At 33.0% G+C, this 22060-nt stretch overlaps 1 protein-coding gene across 7 annotated transcripts; it reads right to left on the bottom strand.

The window, feature by feature from the left end:
- On the bottom strand, positions 1–7576 carry LOC122301435 (ultraviolet-B receptor UVR8-like). Of its 7 annotated transcripts, XR_006240185.1 has the most exons (12): positions 7203–7576; positions 6412–6485; positions 6077–6161; positions 5671–5799; positions 5341–5577; positions 4914–5159; positions 4095–4156; positions 2351–2533; positions 1586–1676; positions 1171–1283; positions 645–688; positions 364–462 (listed from the first exon to the last, which is right to left on the bottom strand). XR_006240185.1 is itself a non-coding variant. In XM_043112798.1 (11 exons), the coding sequence occupies exons 1-11, from the start codon at positions 7420–7422 to the stop codon at positions 340–342; spliced, it is 1491 nt and encodes a 496-aa protein (XP_042968732.1). In that variant the 5' UTR covers positions 7423–7573; the 3' UTR covers positions 1–339. The 7 variants fall into 7 exon arrangements, 6 of the variants coding, with proteins under 6 accessions (XP_042968732.1, XP_042968731.1, XP_042968734.1 ...); XM_043112798.1 differs by lacking the exon at positions 1171–1283 and having other exon boundaries at positions 1–462; positions 5341–5574; positions 7203–7573; XM_043112797.1 differs by lacking the exon at positions 1171–1283 and having other exon boundaries at positions 1–462; positions 7203–7571.
- Between the last annotated feature and the right edge of the window lie 14484 nt (positions 7577–22060).

Raw genomic sequence — 22060 nt, 5'->3', positions numbered from 1 at the left:
TTTGAGTAAATCCGTAGACAACTTCTATACATAACTAGAAAGGCTAGATGATGATTACATCAGTGAGTTCAAATTGCATGAAAAGAGACGTACACAATGCAATAACGATGCTATACATGATCTGGAAACCCAACAAAGGTTCCTTCTTGCAACGGTGTTAAAGACAGGGCCAGTGATTGTGAATGGGACACGTCAGCCATGAAAGAATGAGTACATGCACAGTTGTATTAAGTATACAAGCTATATTGTATGTACATATTCATATTTTACTCAATAAGTTACCAATCTAAACAATTGCTACCTGCAAAATTTTGCCAAGGCCTCTTGAAAATGAGGAATTCAAGTGGGAGATTCAGCGAGAAGAAGGGTATGCCACCAGCCGCAAGAAACATTTTTAGGAATACAGCCATCAATAATGACTTGAGAAGGAATGTTGCGGTCGATCACATCTCCCAAACCAAGCTGTTACATGCAGACATGGAGTCTAGATTAGTATAACTTTAGACTGGTAATCAAATAATGTGAAGCTAGATTCTGTCATTTCATATGATACAAAATAAAAAAAGATGGTGTTATATTAATGCAGTGCAGTGCAGTGCCCTGCTAACGGTAGCTTGATGATTGATGAGTCCAAGGCATTATACCTGGCCATATTTGTTCCATCCCCAGCAGAAAACTTTCCTATCGTCTTCAAGAAACAGAGAAAGCAAGTCAACAGATATATCAGCAAAAATGAACTTTTGAGCATCAATTCATATGAAGTTAAAATTCTCACACGATCTAAGTCGTCTAATAGAGTACATATATGCAGTGCAACTTCATTCTATGACACGGTAAAAAAGGAATATACCAATCAAAGTACTACCTTAATCTTTCAGCGTTTCAACATATAATTCAGTTTTTAATTAGTCCAATTTGTTAGCAGCAACACGAGCTTAAATCAACACCCCCCCCCCCCCCCCCCCAAAAAAAAAAAAAAAAAAAACCACACAAAAACCCCCCCTTCAACAACGAGGAAAAAAAGAAAAAAGAGAGAGAGAGTAAAAGAAGAACTTTTCCCAGTACAGATCTTTCAAAACGCCTAGTGAGTTGTATTTGTTCAGCATGCTGTCTATTCAATAATAAAATTTATAATTAGCTGAAATTTACTAAAATGAGACTATTGATTACCATAAACTTGTACATGACTTTGCCCACTCGAACTTGAGTTCAGATTCCCCAAACAAATTATGCTGAGTCTAGTGACTGACAAAAATGAAGTGAATACAGTCTGGGACAAATAACTACATGACGTAGAAACAAATGTTTATCAGAAAACAACTCAAGAGCATGACATATAGGTTCGTTGAAGTTTCATTGGACTCCACACCTGGATTCAGTATTGATATGTGTCCAACAAGCACACCACAAGTTCTTTCCCTGTGCCTTTTTTCCTCAATTTGGAATGTTGGTGTACAAATGTGCAAAGCTGAAGTCAGGCAGTGTTCAAAATTGCACACATAGAATCTAATGGGTCTGAGGATGGTCCTTAGTCGGCACTAGCAAAAGGAATAATGGAGGCCTACAGAAGTCCGGGGTGGCATACCTGTAATTAAGGCACTGTGACGTGCCCCACACGATAAAATTTTTGCATGCATATTTTCCTGGCCTGGAGCATCCAATAGCCTCGGCACGGTCTGGTTTAAAAGTGCAAATAATAAAGTTAATCGCAAAAATTCCATTCAAGGACAATAATTTCTCACAACATAAAAAGTAGAGCATTGACATGGTGGTAACAAATAAATACATATTGTTAAATAACCAATCGTCTAAACACTCTTTCACATTTGGGCTAGAATCCCCTTTAGTAAGTCAGTCTGACATGTGAAATATATTGTGGACATGGGAGTAAGGTCAGCATTCAAACTAAGGACTAGAAATATGATAATATTTATATCATTAACATCCTAAAAGCTTAATCTAATGGAAAAAGGTAAATTTAGACATTTAATAAATATGAAGAAATAACATCCTTAGCTCCTAATTTATGTGATTGAAGCCATCAACATTCTAACTTCACCAGACAAAGGTAAGAGTTAGCTTATAAACAATCTGAAAAAGGATAAAAATATAAATACAAATTAGTATGATCTAGTTGCACCATTGACTAGATTATCAAGGTAAGAACCTAAGCTTTCATGGTACAACTAGCATAGGTGGGTTTTTTTCCAAGAATTTTCAATCTAGGAATCTAGACCCCCCTATGACGGTATGATTACCAAATTCGTGTGATATGATGAGGATATAGTCATCTCTCCATTTTAGCAAAGGAACTGAGAGAATCCAAAAACCAAAGAATAGATTATTATACCTCGGCTTGATCACCACCAGTTCCCAACTGCCCGAACTGATTCCCACCAAATGCATACACATCACCATCAGCAGATATACAGACTGTGTGCCACAGTCCTGCAGCAACGCCCTCTATTCGGACACCAAGTAAGGAAGATACACAAGTTGGGCTTAACTCATCATCTGTACCCCCTTGCCCACACTTTGACATAAAAAACATGGCAAAGCAAACAACTTTACTCCTTTATCATGGTTAGTCAAAACATAAAGCAACAAAGAGAGTATATGCTGAAAATCTAAAGTGCCTTTTCTTCACCATGTTCAACTTTGCCTACATGCTAATCCATAAGAACAGCCAAGAAATGGGACTCAACTACTTTCCCGGGAGAAATATGATGATTAAATGTTATACATGCCACCTGGAGTAAAAGAGAATATATGATGCGTGGTTTTGCATATTTGTGAAGCAACAATCCAATGATTTTCATGGTCAAGCAGCCAAATGTTCAAGTTAGTGAAGTTATTTCATGAACCACTTTTGCTTTGCTTTAGACTCTATTGAACAATTGGGTAAATAGGATCCTGCTGGCCTGTGCATATGAATTTTCACTCAAGATATAGAATTTCACTTCATCCTAATAGAAGTGTGTCTAATCATTTTGTAGAAACCTTAAATTAATAGTACCACATATCAGCCAAAGCAGTAGATGGAATTCAACACGGTGGTTTGTACTTTATATCAACTAACAACATAGATAACAAGGTTGCTGGAATACCAAAGTTGTGAATTTCGTACTGTACTGGCCAATACGGCCAGTATTTACCATATCGGTCACTGCACCAGTACGGGAAGATAAGTTGTTTCATACCAAGTCAAATACCGGCCGTTTCAGTGCGTTTCAGTCAATACCAACCAAAACTTATATTTTTGTATTTTTAGTGTATTTTCATAATTTTTACTCCAATTCTCACATCTAAAGACTATTTTCTTAACTTTTTTAATTCCCTTTTCTAAAGTATTGAAAATCAAATCCCTACTTCCTTTTTCGTAATAAAAATGAGTGGTTATTTTTTTTTAATAGTTGGATTGAGAACTTAGAAGTATTATTGAGTTTTATAATTATGTGTTTTAACTTTTTAAGACTTTCATTGATGTTATTTTCAAATATAATTTATACATATATAATTAATTTATCTATATATAGACATTCTGAAACAATATCGGTATCGAAATATTTCGTTCAAATGCTTTAACCGGAACGGTATTCAAAACTTTGCAAAATACCACTTCGTAATGGCAACTAAGAAGAGACTGTAATCTCTGACTAAAGTGATGCTAAAAGAAATCTTCAATGAACTTCTTGCACTTACAAACGTTAGCAGTAAGCTTCAAAGAGCTCACACTAGATCATAATGCTTGGAATTTATGACATTGAATCCCAATAACTATTTATCCATTAATCTATGTTATCATAAGTGACATGATAGATCCTCTTAACAGAAATATAACGTTAACTAGAACTACATAACATTTTGAATCACAAACATCATACAGCACAACAAATTGCTTCATTGAAGACAACAATAAACCTAAGAGACATATTCAGACAAACTACCTCAGAAAAAGTAAAGCATAGATGCTGATAAATTATTATTAAATCAGGAATCAGCATATTTTGCTGAAAAAGAAAATAACGTGCCACACTAACAATTTCAACAGGAGAGAGCACAAGGCACAAAAGCATTCAACAAAAAGAACTCACATGTCCAAAAGAACTCACCTGTCCATACATTCCCCAACCAAATGCAAGTAGTGCTCCGGCATCTATAATACAAGTAATGACATATGGAAAATGTCAGCACATTACAAGTTAACCATTTCAATGGGCAAACAAAAACAAATTTGGCATTGCAGCAACCAGAACATATAGGTAGTATAAATATTAGATGAAGCATACTAACACATGAAACTCAATTGCAACCTACTTAATGGTCTCAGCTTCCATGATTTCCTTGTAATATTTTCTAGTTCTTAAAGCGGTGTATTCACATGTATACTTCCGGTTTACATGGCTTACGCCTATCTTTATATCAATAAAATTTCTTAGTACTTATTAAAAATATATATATTTCAAAATATATAAAATTTAATTGCCAACCTACTGTACGTTTTAGTCCAACTCCCACTCGTAACTCGTGTATAGTCAAGACAGACAGATTTTGGAGATCTGCATTCACTCTTTATATGCTACCATATATGAATTAAAATCATGCAAAATTTTCAAATATTTTGATTCTCTCCCTCAAATTTGAAAGTTCTCTTATCATTTTTTAATATTAACACAATATTTCTACAAATTCTTTGAGAATTGTATGCTATTATAATCTTTCAATCAATCTTAAACTGAATTCACTCATGAAAAACAGTCTCTTTCTAGAGCTCAGAATACTGAAACCTCTACATAGGCAAATATGAACAGGTAATCAGATGAGTTCAAACTCCAAACTAATAATACCAGAATTGATCAAACACAAAAGCTCATGACATTATACTTGATGGTACAACTACTTCATAGCCGCACCTGTGATTACTGCACTATGCCGCCCTCCGCAGGCAATGCCCTTCACATAACTTCCCGGAACTCTGAAACCCTGTCCTTCAGAACTCATGCTTCCTCTAGAGAGTAATATGGATCTATCTTTTCCACAAGGAGAGGACTCTATGCAAGGTACAGGATGAGGAGAGGACACCATACGTATCCGTGAACCCAAACCGAGCTGCCCTTCACCTCCATAGCCCCAACCCCACACCTGTCCTATATCTGAAACTAGGGGAAATCAGTATCATATGTCTTGCTTTAAATGATTGATCTTCCACTTCAAATTTCATACTGCATACCAACCTAGGTACGATAACCAAAGTACTAAAATAAAAAAGAAATAGAAAAAAAAATATGCATCAAAACTGAGGCTATGACGCAAAAGCTATTGCGAACAGAGTTAAATTACCAGATAATGCTAAAGTATGGCGCCCCCCAGCAGCAACCGTAGCTATCCTTACTCCAGGGCTCAGTGTTACAAGGCATGGTGATGCCGAGAGTGTTTCATCACCCGAAGATGAACTTTCAGCTGCTTGCTTTGCTGAAGATATTCTTCTTCGTTTAGTACTTTCTTCTCCACCTCCTCTAGCATCAGTACCAGATAGCATTCCACCGGTTGTTCGTGAGCCTTGAGAGAGAGGGCCTACTGTCAGAGAACCACTTTGAGTAGTCAGAGACAAGGAATAGAAAGCTATCTCCATTTCCAAGTCCCATGATAAGGATGCCAAACTGATAGTACCTTGGTCTGTCAATGAACACTGCCTCTCAAAAACATCCTTTTCGAAGCTAACCCCCAAAGTTGGGTCTGCTAAGACCTTTCCAGAGGGAACACACTCCTTCCATCCCCACGTATAAACTTCTCCACTCTCTGTATTTAAACAATAACAAAAACTCTTTAAATGGCTCTATGCAGCGTAGATTACACAGAGAACTACATGACATGGTTGAATGATTTGCTTCTCCATATCAATCAGTTACCAATAGCTTGAATACGTTGGTTCTCTCCTATACTTTTTGTCAACTTCGTTTGCAAACTTTCGTTTCTTTTAAGAATTTACATATCAGAAAATTAGTTATCAATTGCTAGGATGCTTTTGACAGCCTGGAGATGACAAGCAGAAATGCGTTTAAGAAATCAGAATTACCTGTTACTGCAACACAATGTGCCCAACCTGCTGCAGCTTTCACTATCAAAGCCTCAGTTGGAAGAGGGAAAGGCTCCGGAGTTTCCTTCTCAGTTATTAAAATTTCCGTTAGTTCAGCAAACAAACAAAGAAATAATGATTAGTTAAAAAAGAAAAATTCTACTTGTAACACCGCTGACATGGCAGAAATCAAGCCAATATCTTTTGATGGATGACCTGACAAGCATATCAATGCATGTCATGTAAATTGCATTATGTGGGTGTTACCAAGTTTTTACGAGTAGGGGGACTCGTTAAAAATTTGTAAATTAGAGAGTTAAGAGCAATTGCAGTACCCCGTGCTTCCCGGATGTCACATAGCTTTGTCCGAGATCATCTGTTGAACCCCATGTAATGAGCTTTCCGGACTCTGATTGAGAAAGAAGGGTCAGGAAAGTGCAACTAAACATAACAAATATAACTTGGGTTTTAAAGAAGCTAGAAATTTATGAGAACAGTAATTAAAGACTCAACTACAAGAAGGACAAATATATCACTCTCTACTTGAAAATTATTTCAAAATAAGTATTGAAAAGCCCACATATTGCAAATTCATGTCTGAGGGCAATTCTAGCAAGAAAAATTTCAAAGTGCCCAAAAATGGTGCTCCAAAGCTAATAGAGAGGGAAAGATCACATCCAGTAGGACGGACATTTTCCCGGTTTAATATTCAAAAGAGATGCTTTTTTCATTAAAAAAAGAAAAAAACCACCAAAAAAATAAATAATACAAATCACTTCGCTTGTAATCAAGTACGGGGCCACAATTGTTTTAAAGAGGGAAGACTTTATATTTGAAAGAAAATAAGATGGTGGAGGAACTATGAAGGAAAACAACGTAATATTTCAAAATATTTCAATGTCCCAAAACCAAAACGATGTAGATCGCATGCGCTCCACGTTCTCTTTTTCCTTCCTTTTGCCACATTTTCTCGGCAACCAAACAGAATCAAATGCACCAATCAAGCACCACCACTGCTATACCCAACCAACCGACATTCCCAAAGCCAGTGTCCAAAAAGAGAACCACAATCTTCAAAAATAAATTAAAAAACGAAAATCAAATAGTGACAGACTGAAGAGCACACCAGATAAGGCCGTGGCAAATCCACAACCCCCTCCACAAACATCCTTCCAGGAGTCCCCTGCAAAGCTGATGGTCGCCGGAACTCTAACTGCCACCGGAGATGTCAGCGGCAACCTCTGTGGCAAAGCTCCCGGAAGGTAACCCCACATGTACACTAATTTCCCCCTAATCTCCTCTTCCATTTTCACAGCCACGTCGCCCCCTTTACCCTCCCCATTCATTGCCTTTAACCAGGAAATTAATCGAAATAAAAAGATACGAAAACAAAATTTTCTTGAGGTTTCAGTTTGGGGAGAGAGAGAGCCCTGAACTTGGTCATTGGTGGACTTGGGAAGGACTCTGTACAAGGTGCCCTAACATTTCGGCTCGCTTGGTGGCTGGTCCCTTAAAAGGGGGCGTATCATTTTCAGGGACAAGGGGATGCCACGTAGGATGCTCACCTGGGTTATGAACACGTGGCAATATTCTGACCGGTAGATGGCTCCGACATTGGTAGCCAGAAGTTTCTGGAGGGTGACCACAGTCCCACCCCGAACTATAGAGGCCATGCGCGGGTAGTTGTCGTGTCCGGCCTCATTCCTTGCCACGTGTCTGCCTCGGACTTGAACCCCAATCATTGACGTCTACAAGTGTAAGGTGGAGGATGCGAAGGTTCCTGTATTCTGAAGTGTCGTCCACGTCACTCGTGGGGCCCGCTGATTTTCCAAGTTTTCTTAACAAATGATATTTCTGAATAAAAGAATTGCTATACGTAAGTTTACACGTTATATATAATATTATTTTTTTAAATTGTTTTTAAGTTTATTTTTCTTAAGTTAATTAATTTTTTTTATTTATTATTTATATATTAAATATTTGATAAAATTAAAAAATTAAAAAAGAATATAGTTTGTGATGTGTTGACAGCTTATGTATAGAATTATCCCTCTTAATAAAAAATTGACAGTTTTGTAGGGCACGTGCCTCGTGAAACCAATTATTCGTCTCTAATATGTCTGTTCTCGTTCGCGTAACTTCATTCGATAAAAATGACAAACATGTCTCTTTGCCTTCGTTCAGGAGCATTGCTCGTCTGCGACATCTGTGTGTTAAGAATGCTGGCCGTGACGATCTTCCAAGCCCATGGATGGCACTATCTAAAATATCGAAGGGGGGGAAAAAGTCATATTTTCTCCCGAGTTCACAAAACACTAGGCCAAGAGACAAGACGTACGTACGAGCAGACTCATAGTTCCTTTGTCTAATTCGCATGAGCCAATATTCATGCATTCTCATTCACTTCACGAGTACGTACTTTTTTTGGCCAAAAAGACAATGTCAATAAATAAATAGACTTGAGTTCCAATGCTTTATACAGAAAGTTCATGGAACATTTACAATATTAGATTAATGTCGGAGTCAGTTTATATGTATCCAAAAGAAAAAATGGCTTTTCGCATATACAGATTGATTTTCAAATCACCCAATTCTGAGAATATTACGCTTCCTCATGAAGCAGTTGCTAGCTCTAAATTGAGTTTGATTCTCCGGCAATAGAACAGTACTTTCTTCTCTTTCGTGGTTGTAAAAAAATAAAATAAACTTTTATAATGAATTATTTACGACAAAAATAATTATTTATGATAAAAAAAATATTCATTTTGGTTAAAAAAATAAATATTTTAATGAAAACAACTAATAATAAATAAATAATTTTGTGAAACATCGAGCGGCAATGAAAAAAATAAAAGATGTACGTACGTGAGACCTGTCCATGCAGCCTTCTAAGATTTTTCTTCATTTTTTATTAGATATTGACAAGTCTCAATCAAATAAATGCAATCGAGTTTGTTTCAGCACCTAAATAATTATTTTCCATATATAATTGGACGGCTGAAAACTACATGCCCATTTTTGGTGATTTCACAACTGCATTATTGGACATATCGTCTCAGCTTCTCTGATTTAGGATTAAGACGTATATTTATTTGTTTTTTTTTTTTTTTTGAATGATCAAGATGTGTGACTTTATGGATTTTAGTGTATATAGTTGAGAAGCTTAGCCTATTCTTTCTCAAGTAATCTAATCATCAACCCAAGTTTATGAGGGGAAAGGCAAATGAGAGTAGCCATCTAACAATACTTCACAGATCAGAAACAAAAATAATAATAATAAATGGTATGAAAATTCTAGATTCACGATTCGTGATCAAGAGTTGGATTATAGAAACTCAATTTGAAAAATACTCTTCTTATAAATTATTGATTTTCTTTCAAAATAAGTTTAGAGAAGTTCCTCCATTTTAATGTGAAAATTTATCGAATATACTTTGCAAATATAACAAATGAGTAACATTTTAATAGTTTAGTCTGTAAAATATCAAATGTCTTTTGAATACACGATTCATCAAAAGGGATGAAAGGCCCTTAGTTCATGATTCGTCAAAATTAAGCCTACTGGCTCGAAAACTGGCCCACAGTCCAGCCCAAAAGAACAATCGACAAGCATCACAATTAAAAAAGGGTGATTTGGATAAAGTGGTAAAAAATTGGAAGCCACTCATTCGGCCAATTTGTTGCGGAGCGCACGAAGCCACTACGTTTGGGCCTCATGCACCACATGATAGGGTGCCCCAATTATCAAAACGGGACCCATCATAATCTGCAATCCTGCCGTTAGGAAGCCATGATTGTGTGTGAACAGTTCCATGATGATGATCAAGTCCTTGGACTTTGCTCGCATTTAAGGGGGACACCCCATTACATTACATAATACACAATTCTCAGAGTCGGAAAATGGGCCTCTCCCAAATCATTTCATTTGATTGCTTTGTTTATTTTTTTTTGTTTGGTTAGGGTGGTGCGTGACCGTACGTACGGTACGAGAGGGGCCCTATAATTTGAGTGGTTGATGATGCTTTGATTTGGAACATCGCAAGGTGTATATGATAAGATAAATTTGTGATCAATGTATATAGTTGGAAATGTTCTCTCAAATGTGTCGAGGTGCGGCCCCATAAAATAATGTATGCAAACTGTTTCAGCTCCGCGATTGTGCATTCGAAGACGAAGACAGGTGACTTGTTTTGGTATCCGGCCGATGGATCGTAGGGTGTAATGATTGTACGGAATGGGCCCTATAATTGAGAGGTTGATCTTAGATTTGAGTGTAAAATCAAATGTCAACCGGTTGTGTTTGTGATCCCGCGGTGAGTATGGATGATGATGATCAGGTAGCCTTCGGGTAATAAGTGTTGATCGTGTGCCTTAATCTTGGCCTATAATCGAGTGTAGGATGGGGATCCCTTAATATATCTTTTTTGTACGGAGGAGTTCGGTCCGATCCGGTTTTGTGGATCGGACTGGACCTATTCTTTTCCATCTTAGACCAAACTGAACTCTCTAAGGGTCGGGACTGTAACAGCCCGCTAGAAATTCAATTGTGAAATTTCTATTAACTTTAGGAATCTCGTGAAAACCTCATAAGTTTTCACGAATCCCTTAATCGTATAGGTTTTTGTCTAACTATATAGTTAGTGTTATTATTTACTATGGTATCATAAGTGTATTTTTTATTACTAGGTGGGAGTAACGTGCAAAGCACGTTTATCTAATTTTATGAAATGATTATTTGTAAAAAATAATATATATTTTATAAAAATTATTGATGTCACTTAATAATTTAAGGCATATTGGAGAAAATAAAAAAATTAGTTCAAAATATCATATAATCCAATACATGTTTATAACATCTATAATTTTAGCAAAGATGTATGCGAAAAATTTAATAAAAGTCTAACACAAAGATGTAGTTTAAAATATGTGTCGTTTGATGTTTGTATTATAATTCATCAATTTATGTCATCTTGTAGACAATCAATAGAGACAACATTGAAATTCTTATTTTGCTGTTGATTGAGTCAATCAGGGACAACACAAAGTTAAAACATAATCTTTTTATAAAATTTGTGGTATAATATTTTCTATATATAGCATATATATAAATCATAAAATATATTTTGAAATTGTTGGCCGAATTTACTCTTTCTTGATTAGCTCAAGAATCACGGCCTTTGTCACGTGCCTATCATAGCAAGCCTACGTATGGAATATGACTTAGCGGAAGCTACGTCCTACTACCATGGGGAAAAAAAAACACTTGATTAAACACACTTGTATTATATATTATATGAGATTTTTAAATTTGGAATACTCAATAATCTGAGTTAATAAAACGTATAATATATGTATATTATACTTAGGGATTCACATCTTATGCACCTAATACGTGTATATGTTAAGGAGAAAGAGAAAAATATAATAACTAATCTTTAATTACTTATTATTATATAAACTATTAAGTATTATAATTATTGAGATTAATAAATCATATAACAATATTGAATGCTATCTCTCTCAACATTTATGTCTTCATTTTATGTGCCAAATCGTTAAAACAAACGGTGTTAACTTTAACGGAAAAACAAGAAAAACCGTTAAAATAAGATTTTCCGTTTCATACACACTTTTTATATATAGAAGATATTGGAGATAGTTAGAAGTGTCAAAATGTATTATGGTTTGTGCCATTAGACTCGGAGGGTTATTTAAAGTCTTATGGCGCAATAACTTTTTTTCATATTTTCGGACAAAACGTCTGTTCAAAACTGTAGATATTATTGGATAAAAAGAAATATCTTGAGGTAATTTTCGTGAATATTATTGGGTAAAAATATTTTGAGTTGATAGATATTATTAGATAAAAATATCTTAAGTTGATTTTTTTTTAGATATTATTGGATAGAATATTATAAGATAATTATTTATAGATTTTTTTTGGGTAGGAGAAAACTACACTCAACTCTCAACTCCAGCCTCATCTCTTTCATATCTCATCCATAAGTATCTCCAGCCACCTCTCCCCACGAAATTATCTTCATTTACACTTTCCATTGAAAGAATATCAAACACTCTCTCTCGGACAGCTTTTAGGAGGTCTTTTGTACACCCATTTCGAAGCTTTTGTAAGTGTTTTATCATAAAGTCTCCTTCATATAAGTTGTTCCTTTTTTAGTCTAGTTTACATGGATATCTTATTTGCCCCATTTGAAGATCATTTGGTCAGTCAAATAATGTGTAAACTATAGAAATGTCATTCTGGGAGATAAACTGGAAAATATGTTATAGTTTGGAGTTTTTGACCAAGCTAATGGATAGATATTGATCCAAAATTTTTATGGAGTATTGTTAACATGTATATGTGACTATTGGTTGAGGATTTTTGCATGATTAAAGGTTTTGATGAAAGATTTTCTTAGATTTAGAAACTTAGAAACTGGAAGAAGAAAAACAGTTTCTGTTTTGAGAAAGTTTAACTCTTTGGTGGTCTAAACCTATTCTAATGACTTTAATAATTTTATTGGAGGATCTTAAGTATCTTATATACATGTTATATTATTATTTTGAAAATATTTGATATTAGTGTCAAAGATATGAAATTTTATGCAAAGAGATATTCAAATAAGCCAAAGTGTGGATATTCTTGGCTAAATTTATGTTTTGGTTAATTTCTAACCATGTGATCTTGAATTAGAAGCTTATATATATTTTAGGACATCTTTTTAAACCATGTGATGGTTTAATTTGAAGATCATATATTTATAAGTCATAGATCAAGGGATTTATCAAAACTATTTGAGGAAAAAGTTTCTGTTTTTGGACTAAGTGTAAAACCAAAAACTCCAAATGTTATTTTGTGATTTTGGTGACTTTAGTTTGATGATTTAAAGCATGGTTGATGTTAGGATGATATTATGAATATGTTAGAAGTAAGATTTGATTTTTAAAATTCTTGGAGATGTTTTGATTTAAAGTCAAAACTTGTGATTCAAGTGCTTGGATCTTTTTACAAAAAAGTTTGGTGTTAATTATTAGCTTTTTCTAAATGGATGTTTTAAATATGGTTTTGAACTTAGGATTGGAAGATGTTTGTTGCAAAATTTTGGTTTAAGCATGAGTTTTGAAGTTGGAAGGAATTGCAACAAAAATCAAGGAAAATGACCTATGGATGTTTCGGCCATAGTGTGTTCTTCATAGTTGTGTTTTGTTTTAAATTTTTCTGAGTTGATATTTAAATTTAGGACAAAATTTACATGAGAAATGTAAATTTTGGAAACTTTTGGAGTTAGTATGCAAAATCCTTAAGTTATGGGTAAAACGGTCATTTTCTCACATGTAGAGAGTAAAATGAAAATTTTACTCTTTAAGTTAGTATTTTTCATATTTCAAATTTTTAGTGATTTAGTTCTAACTTTTAGAATCACTAATTACAGTTCCTCGTGATCGCACTTGAAGTTTTATAAGAAACGCGGAGATCGAGGTAAGTTAGCTTTTAACTTACTAGCAGTCTACTGTGTATGTGTGCTAAGTAAAAGAACTACAGTGTATGTATGTGTGTTATCATATATGTCATGCCATGCCAAGTTATCACGTAATTGTCTATTATACAGAATTTATTCTGTCATCAATTTTTATCTGTTACATAATATATTCTGTTATGTATTACTGTACATTACAAGTACGTCATGCTAAGTATGCCATCTATTACATGTATGTCAAGTCATGTAATATTCACTGTTGCAAATATGTCATGTTAAATATGTTGTCTATTATATGTTATGCCATGTTACGAAATGTTTCTATCTCAAGTTGGTCATGTATTTCAAGTTATGTTCAAGTCACGTTATGTTACGTCAGGGCTTCAGTCCTTTTGTATTCCAGTCACGTTTCATCTTGAGTACATTATGTTTGTGTAGAATACATGGGGCCACAACAACTGTGGAGTATGTATTTAACTACAATTGTGATGCGTAGAATACATGGGGTCACAACAACTGTGGAGTATGTATTTACACGTAGAATACATGGGGCCACAACAACTATGGAGTATGTATTTATACGTATAATACATGGGGTCACAACAACTGTGGAGTATGTATTTTTCATGTTAAGTCAAGTTTGCGTAGAATACATGGGGCCACAACAACTGTGGAGTATGTATTTACACGTAAAATATATGGGGCCACAACAACTGTGGAGTATGTATTTTTCATGTTAATTCAAGTTTCAAAGTAAGTTCATGCTAAGTCAAGTTTCAGATCAAGTTCATGTCAAGTCAAGTTCAGTTCATGTTTCAATTTAAGTTATGTCAATTATGCTATGTTGTACTCCAAGTTATGCTTTAATTACTTATGAATTTGATTATGCATTTATGCTTTTACTGTCATCCATGCATCATTAGCTTGTGTGGAAGTTTTTTGTTAACTTACTGAGATTTGTAATCAAATCTCACTTTAGTAGTCCCAACTACCATTCCCCCCGAATGGTAGATCTTGTTACAGGACCTGAAGGAGAATCAGGAGCTGATCAACTAGACACAGTTGACTAAGTAACGGTGCGACATAAATGTTGATATAGTAATTAACGTAAATTACTACTTGTACGATTGAGTTGCATCTCTACTACTTTTTGGATCATAACCATTTTGGACTAGTGTTGTGATCGTAGTTGTTCAATGGATTTTTATGTATGAAGTATGTTTTAAGCATTTGGGATATTTTCAATTTGGTGCATAGTATTGTTAAAGAAAAAATTTATCCGCTGCGAATATTGCATATTATTAGATGCATGTTAGGAATATTGCATCTTATATGTCATGAACGGGGGCAGGTAACCTTGTGTTGCATATCTCGACGCTTCAAATGTCCGTCCGATCCCAAACGGAATTTGGGGGCGTCACAGGGACGGTCTGGTCCGATCGGTCCACGGTTGACTCTTATTATTATTATTTTTTAATTCTATGACATTTTGTTTAATACTTATGTAATTATATTGTGATATATTTAATATATATAGTATACTATTATATATATATTAATAATATGTTAATACTATTAGTCTATTAGTATATAGTAAATTAGTAATAGTTTTTTTTTTTTTTTTATATTAGGGGATTTGGGGAGGGAGATCGAACCCATGACCTCTCTTATGAAGGTTGGGTCTCATGCCATCTGAGCTACATGCTCTTGGCTAAATTAGTAATAGTTATTAACTTATTTACTATAACTAATAATACACTAGTACTAATACTATAACTAATAACAATATGTAATAATAGTAATACTATATGTAATATACTAGTATTACTATATCTCTTCAAACACTTCGCATTAATTAATATTCTATGTAATACTATATTAAATAATAGTAATACTCTTATTACTAATACTTTATGCAGTTATTGTGATTTAATACTAACATATTACATATTAAGTTAACTATACTAATATACTAATACATTATAAATTTATACATATATGATATATTATAATTTATACCATAACTCTTATAATATGTTAATATATTAATATATACTAGTACTATATATTATTGTTAATAGTTGTACATTAAACAGTATAATATTACATTGATACTAAATATATATAGTTATAAACTTATAATGATTTAGTTATTATGAATTTACGATTAGTATAACGATATAATAGTATTTGTATTAGACTATTAGTAATTTAGTATAGCTATATTATATTAGTAATATTACTTATGTTGAATCAATCAGTTAATATAACTATTTTTTACATTATTAGTATTAATAATATTGGTAATAGTTATTGTGACGCCCCCAAATTCCATTTGGGATCGGACGGATATTTGAAGCGTCGAGACATGCAACACAAGGTTACCTGCCCCCGTTCATGACATATAAGATGCAATATTCCTAACATGCATCTAACAATATGCAATATTCGCAGCGGATAAATTTTTTCTTTAGCAATACTATGCACCAAATTGAAAATATCCCAAATGCTTAAAACATACTTCATACATAAAAATCCATTGAACAACTAAGATCACAACACTAGTCCAAAATGGTTATGATCCAAAAAGTAGTAGAGATGCAACTCAATCGTACAAGTAGTAATTTACGTTAATTACTATATCAACATTTATGTCGCACCGTCACTTAGTCAACTGTGTCTAGTTGATCAGCTCCTGATTCTCCTTCAGGTCCTGTAACAAGATCTACCATTCGGGGGGAATGGTAGTTGGGACTACCAAAGTGAGATTTGATTACAAATCTCAGTAAGTTAACAAAAAACTTCCACACAAGCTAATGATGCATGAATGACAGTAAAAGCATAAATGCATAATCAAATTCATAAGTAATTAAAGCATAACTTGGAGTACAACATAGCATAATTGACATAACTTAAATTGAAACATGAACTGAACTTGACTTGACATGAACTTGATCTGAAACTTGACTTAGCATGAACTTGCTTTGAAACTTGAATTAACATGAAAAATACATACTCCACAGTTGTTGTGGCCCCATGTATTTTACGTGTAAATACATACTCCACAGTTATTGTGGCCCTTTGTATTCTACGCAAACTTGACTTAACATGAAAAATACATACTCCACAGTTGTTATGGCCCCATGTATTATACGTATAAATACATACTCTACAGTTGTTGTGGCCCCATGTATTCTACACAAACTTGACTTAACATGAAAAATACATATTCCACAGTTGTTGTGGCCCCATGTATTCTACGTGTAAATACATACTCCACAGTTGTTGTGGCCCCATGTATTCTACACAAACTTGACTTAACATAAAAAATACATACTCCACAGTTGTTGTGGCCCCATGTATTCTACGTGTAAATACATACTCCACAGTTGTTGTGGCCCCATGTATTCTACGCATCACAATTGTAGTTAAATACATACTCCACAGTTGTTGTGGCCCCATGTATTCTACACAAACATAATGTACTCAAGATGAAACGTGACTGGAATACAAAAGGACTGAAACCCTGACGTAACATAACGTGACTTGAACATAACTTGAAATACATGATCAACTTGAGATAGAAACATTTCGTAACATGGCATAACATATAATAAACAACATATTTAACATGACATATTTGCAACAGTGAATATTACATGACTTGACATACATGTAATAGATGGCATACTTAGCATGACGTACTTATAATGTACAGTAATACATAACAGAATATATTATGTAACAGATAAAAATTGATGACAGAATAAATTCTGTGTAATAGACAATTACGTGATAACTTGGCATGGCATGACATATATGATAACACACATACATACACTGTAGTTCTTTTACTTAGCACACATACACAGTAGACTGCTAGTAAGTTAAAAGCTAACTTACCTCGATCTCCGCGTTTCTTATAAAACTTCAAGTGCGATCACGAGGAACTGTAATTAGTGATTCTAAAAGTTAGAACTAAATCACTAAAAATTTGAAATATGAAAAATACTAACTTAAAGAGTAAAATTTTTATTTTACTCTCTACATGTGGGAAAATGACCGTTTTACCCATAACTTAAGGATTTTGCATACTAACTCCAAAAGTTTCCAAAATTTACATTTCTCATGTAAATTTTGTCCTAAATTTAAATATCAACTCAGAAAAATTTAAAACAAAACACAACTATGAAGAACACACTATGGTCGAAACATCCATAAGTCATTTCCCTTTATTTTTGTTGCAATTCCTTTCAACTTCAAAACTCATGCTTAAACCAAAATTTTGCAACAAACATCTTCCAATCTTAAGTTCAAAACCATACTTAAAACATCCATTTAGAAAAAGCTAATAATCAACACCAAACTTTTTTGTAAAAAGTTCCAAACACTTGAATTGCAAGTTTTGACCTTAAATCAAAACATCTCCAAGAATTTCAAAAATTAAATCTTACTTCTAACATATTCATAATATCATCCTAACATCAACCATGCTTTAAATCATCAAACTAAAGTCACCAAAATCACAAAATAACATTTGGAGTTTTTGGTTTTACACTTAGTCCAAAAACAGAAACTTTTTCCTCAACTAGTTTTGATAAATCTCTTGATCTATGACTTATAAATATATGATCTTCAAACCAAACCATTACATGGTTTAAAAAGATGTCCTAAAACATATACAAGCTTCTAATTCAAGATCACATGGTTAGAAATTAACCAAAACATAAATTTAGCCAAGAATATCCACACTTTGGCTTATCTGAATATCTCTTTACATAAAATTTCATATCTTTGAAACTAACATCAAATATCTTCAAAATAATAATATAACATGTATATAAGATGTTTAGGATCCTCCAATAAAATTATCAAAGTCATTAGAATAGGTTTAGACCACCAAAGAGTTAAACTTTCTCAAAACAGAAACTGTTTTTCCTCTTCCAGTTTCTAAGTTTCTAAATTTAAGAAAATCTTTCATCAAAACCTTTAATCATGCAAAAATCCTCAACCAATAGTCATATATACATGTTAACAATACTCCATAAAAATTTTGGACCAATATCTATCCATTAGCTTGGTCAAAAACTCCAAACTATAACATATTCTCCAGTTTATCTCCCAGAATGACCTTTCTATAGTTTACACAATATTTGACTGACCAAATGATCTTCAAATGGGACAAATAAGATATCCATGTAAACTAGACTAAAAAAGGAACAACTTATATGAAGGAGATTTTATGATAAAACACTTACAAAAGCTTCGAAATTGGTGTACAAAAGACCTCCTAAAAGCTGTTCGAGAGAGAGTGTTTGATATTCTTTTAATGGAAAGTGTAAATGAAGATAATTTCGTGGGGAGAGGTGGCTGGAGATACTTATGGATGAGATATGGAAGAGATGAGGCTGGAGTTGAGAGTTGAGTGTAGTTTTCTCCTACCCAAAAAAAATCTATAAATGATTATCTTATAATATTCTATCCAATAATATCTAAAAAAAATCAACTTAAGATATTTTTATCTAATAATATCTATCAACTCAAAATATTTTTACCCAATAATATTCACGAAAATTACCTCAAGATATTTCTTTTTATCCAATAATATCTACAGTTTTGAACAGAAGTTTTGTCCGAAAATATGAAAAAATGTTATTGCGCCATAAGACTTTAAATAATCCTCCGAGTCTAATGGCACAAACCATAATACATTTTGACACTTCTAACTATCTCCAATAATCAAAAATACACTTATGATACCATAGTAAATAATAACACTAACTATATAGTTAGACAAAAACCTATACGATTAATGGATTCGTGAAAACTTATGAGGTTTTCACGAGGTTCCTAAAGTTAATAGAAATTTCACAATTGAATTTCTAGCGGGCTGTTACAGTTATAGTCATATAGCCTATATTAGACTTAAAAGTCTTAGACTATATAATAGACTAATAGTATTAGTACAACTATATAAGTATACTGTATAGCTATATATTAATACTAATTATAGTGAGAAGTATAACTATATAATAGAATTAATAGTAGACTAATAGTATTGTTATATATTAGTATTAGTTATGCTGTTATAGTGATTTAGTATATTATAATTTATACTATAACTCTTATAATATGTTAATATATAGTAGTACAATATATTATAGTTATACATTAAATAATATAATAATACATTCATACTAAATATATATAATGATTTAGCTATAACTATATTAGTATTAGTATTACTTATAGTATTTAATATAACTATATAGTCTATATTAGTATAAGTATAACTACAGTATATTATAATATTAGACTATTAGTATTATTTTTTTAATACCATATTAGATTATAAGTATTAGTATAAATATTAGTATTAGTTAAAAATTATATAATTAATTTATAAAATTATTTATATAAATTATATTTTTTTATTTGTTTTTCATTCGGTCCTGTCCAAGGTGGAAAACCCCCGGACCGAACCAGAACCAATTCTGTCTGGTCCAGTCCAAAAATGACTATGGTCCAATCGGTTTGGCCGGTCCAGACCGGTTGAATCCCACCCCTACTTTTCTGTGTAGGTGATGAATGAATCTCCATGGTAAAGGGACCCTTGCGCCTTGCAGCAATAAAGAGAGTTTTCAAAAATAAATTCATAACTTGGCATTATTTAATATGGTAAATTAAATTATAAAATAGATATAATATATTATTTAAAATTATATCAGTTTATGAATTTATTTCATTATATATTGTTGCCCAGATGACTAATACAAGAGGGGGCTGAATTGAGTTGTATTAAAAAAATAACAATTATAAATCAAATATATAATATAAAATATAAACAAAATATGAAATAACAATAAATATAAAGAGTAAGGGTAAGAGAGAAGCAAACTCAGTATGTTAACGAGGTTCGGCCCCACTGCCTACGTCCTCGCCTCAAGCTATCCCTTGAGGATTCCCAAATTCACTATTCAACATCTTTCAGGTGGAGATAGAAAACTATTACACCTTTGAACAACACCGCTACAAAGGATCCGTGTAGAACACCCTCTACATTTGCAATTACCTTACACGTGGTGATTCAACTATTCCCCGTGTAGAATACTTTCTACACGCACAAGGGTTATACACACCCTTTTTCTGATACAAGAGCTGATAGTGGGTAGGTTATCAGAAAACACTCCTCAATGAGTGAAATAAGAACAATATAGCGCGAACTATATCTCTCAAAATGAACAAGGATTAAGGCTCAATGCTTAGAGAAGAGATAATGAAAGTTTTGCATGAATGTTGTATGCTCTTGATGTTGTGAATGTGAAGATCTCAAATGATCTATTCATAGGTATACGAGACTTCATATTCAAATTAAAAAAGATTCACATGTCAAAGACAACATCATTCACTTTTTCAAAAAATTCAAATAAAAGGTTCTTCTTTTTCAATTGTCAAAGACAACATAATTCATTTTTCAAAAATTTCAAACCTAATCATTTACTTTTTGCATATGACAAAAAGAGCACACTTTACTTTTCAAAAAATTTAAACCTAATCTTTTACTTTTTGCATATGACAAAAGGAGCACACTTTATTTTTCAAATATTTCAAACCTAATCTTTTACTATTTGCATATGACAAAAGGAGCACACTTTACTTTTCAAATATTTCAAACAAAATCATCTACCTTTTGCATAAGTCAAAAAAAGCATCAATTACTTTTGAAAATATTCAAATAAAACATGCACATGTGAAAGATGACAATCAATCATCTTTAATATTTTCAAAGTTCAACCCTTTAATCAAGGCATGCGCATGTAAAACATGACAATCAATCATCTTTCAAAATTTTCAAATTTAATTTTCAAAAATATTCATGCACATGTGGAAAATGTATTTTAATGTTTTATGATGAAATGTTAATTTTGAGGCTTAATCCTAATTTCGAATTTTTAAGAGATTTACAACATTACTCTACCACTTTAATGTGAACTTATTCCCTTCTTGCTCATACTTGATTCCTTGATGTGCTTGACTCCATTGTGTAGACAACTTGAGCTTGAGACTCCTTTATTCTTTGAATTCATTTGTTATCATCAAAATCTATGTGTAGATATATAATTACACAAAACTTGAAATCTTGGATTCAACATATATTTTTACAGCTCGTCCTCATTTTCAAGAGTGTTTAACTTCAACTCATTTATAAGCTGTTTTGTTTTTATTTTTAATGGAGGCTAATTTTTTTTATTAGTATCTAATTATTAATTAAGCATTACCGAGTAAGTTTTTTTGCTAACTAAATATTTCACATCCTATTAATGACGAGAGTAAAATCAAGCAAGTTTAGGCGTTGATGATGGTGGCACCATAACCGGAGTGGTGGTGGCTAGCAAAGCTACCTGTCGTTTAAGAAAATGGGAAGATGAGGTATGTCAGGAGTTGAGTAATGTTATACATTATGTCCTCATCTCACTTACATTCTATTATATATAATGTGATG

Source organism: Carya illinoinensis, chromosome 2, assembly GCF_018687715.1.
Source record: "Carya illinoinensis cultivar Pawnee chromosome 2, C.illinoinensisPawnee_v1, whole genome shotgun sequence".
Classification (NCBI taxonomy): Eukaryota; Viridiplantae; Streptophyta; class Magnoliopsida; order Fagales; family Juglandaceae; genus Carya; species Carya illinoinensis.
This window is presented reverse-complemented; position numbering and strand designations above follow the sequence as displayed.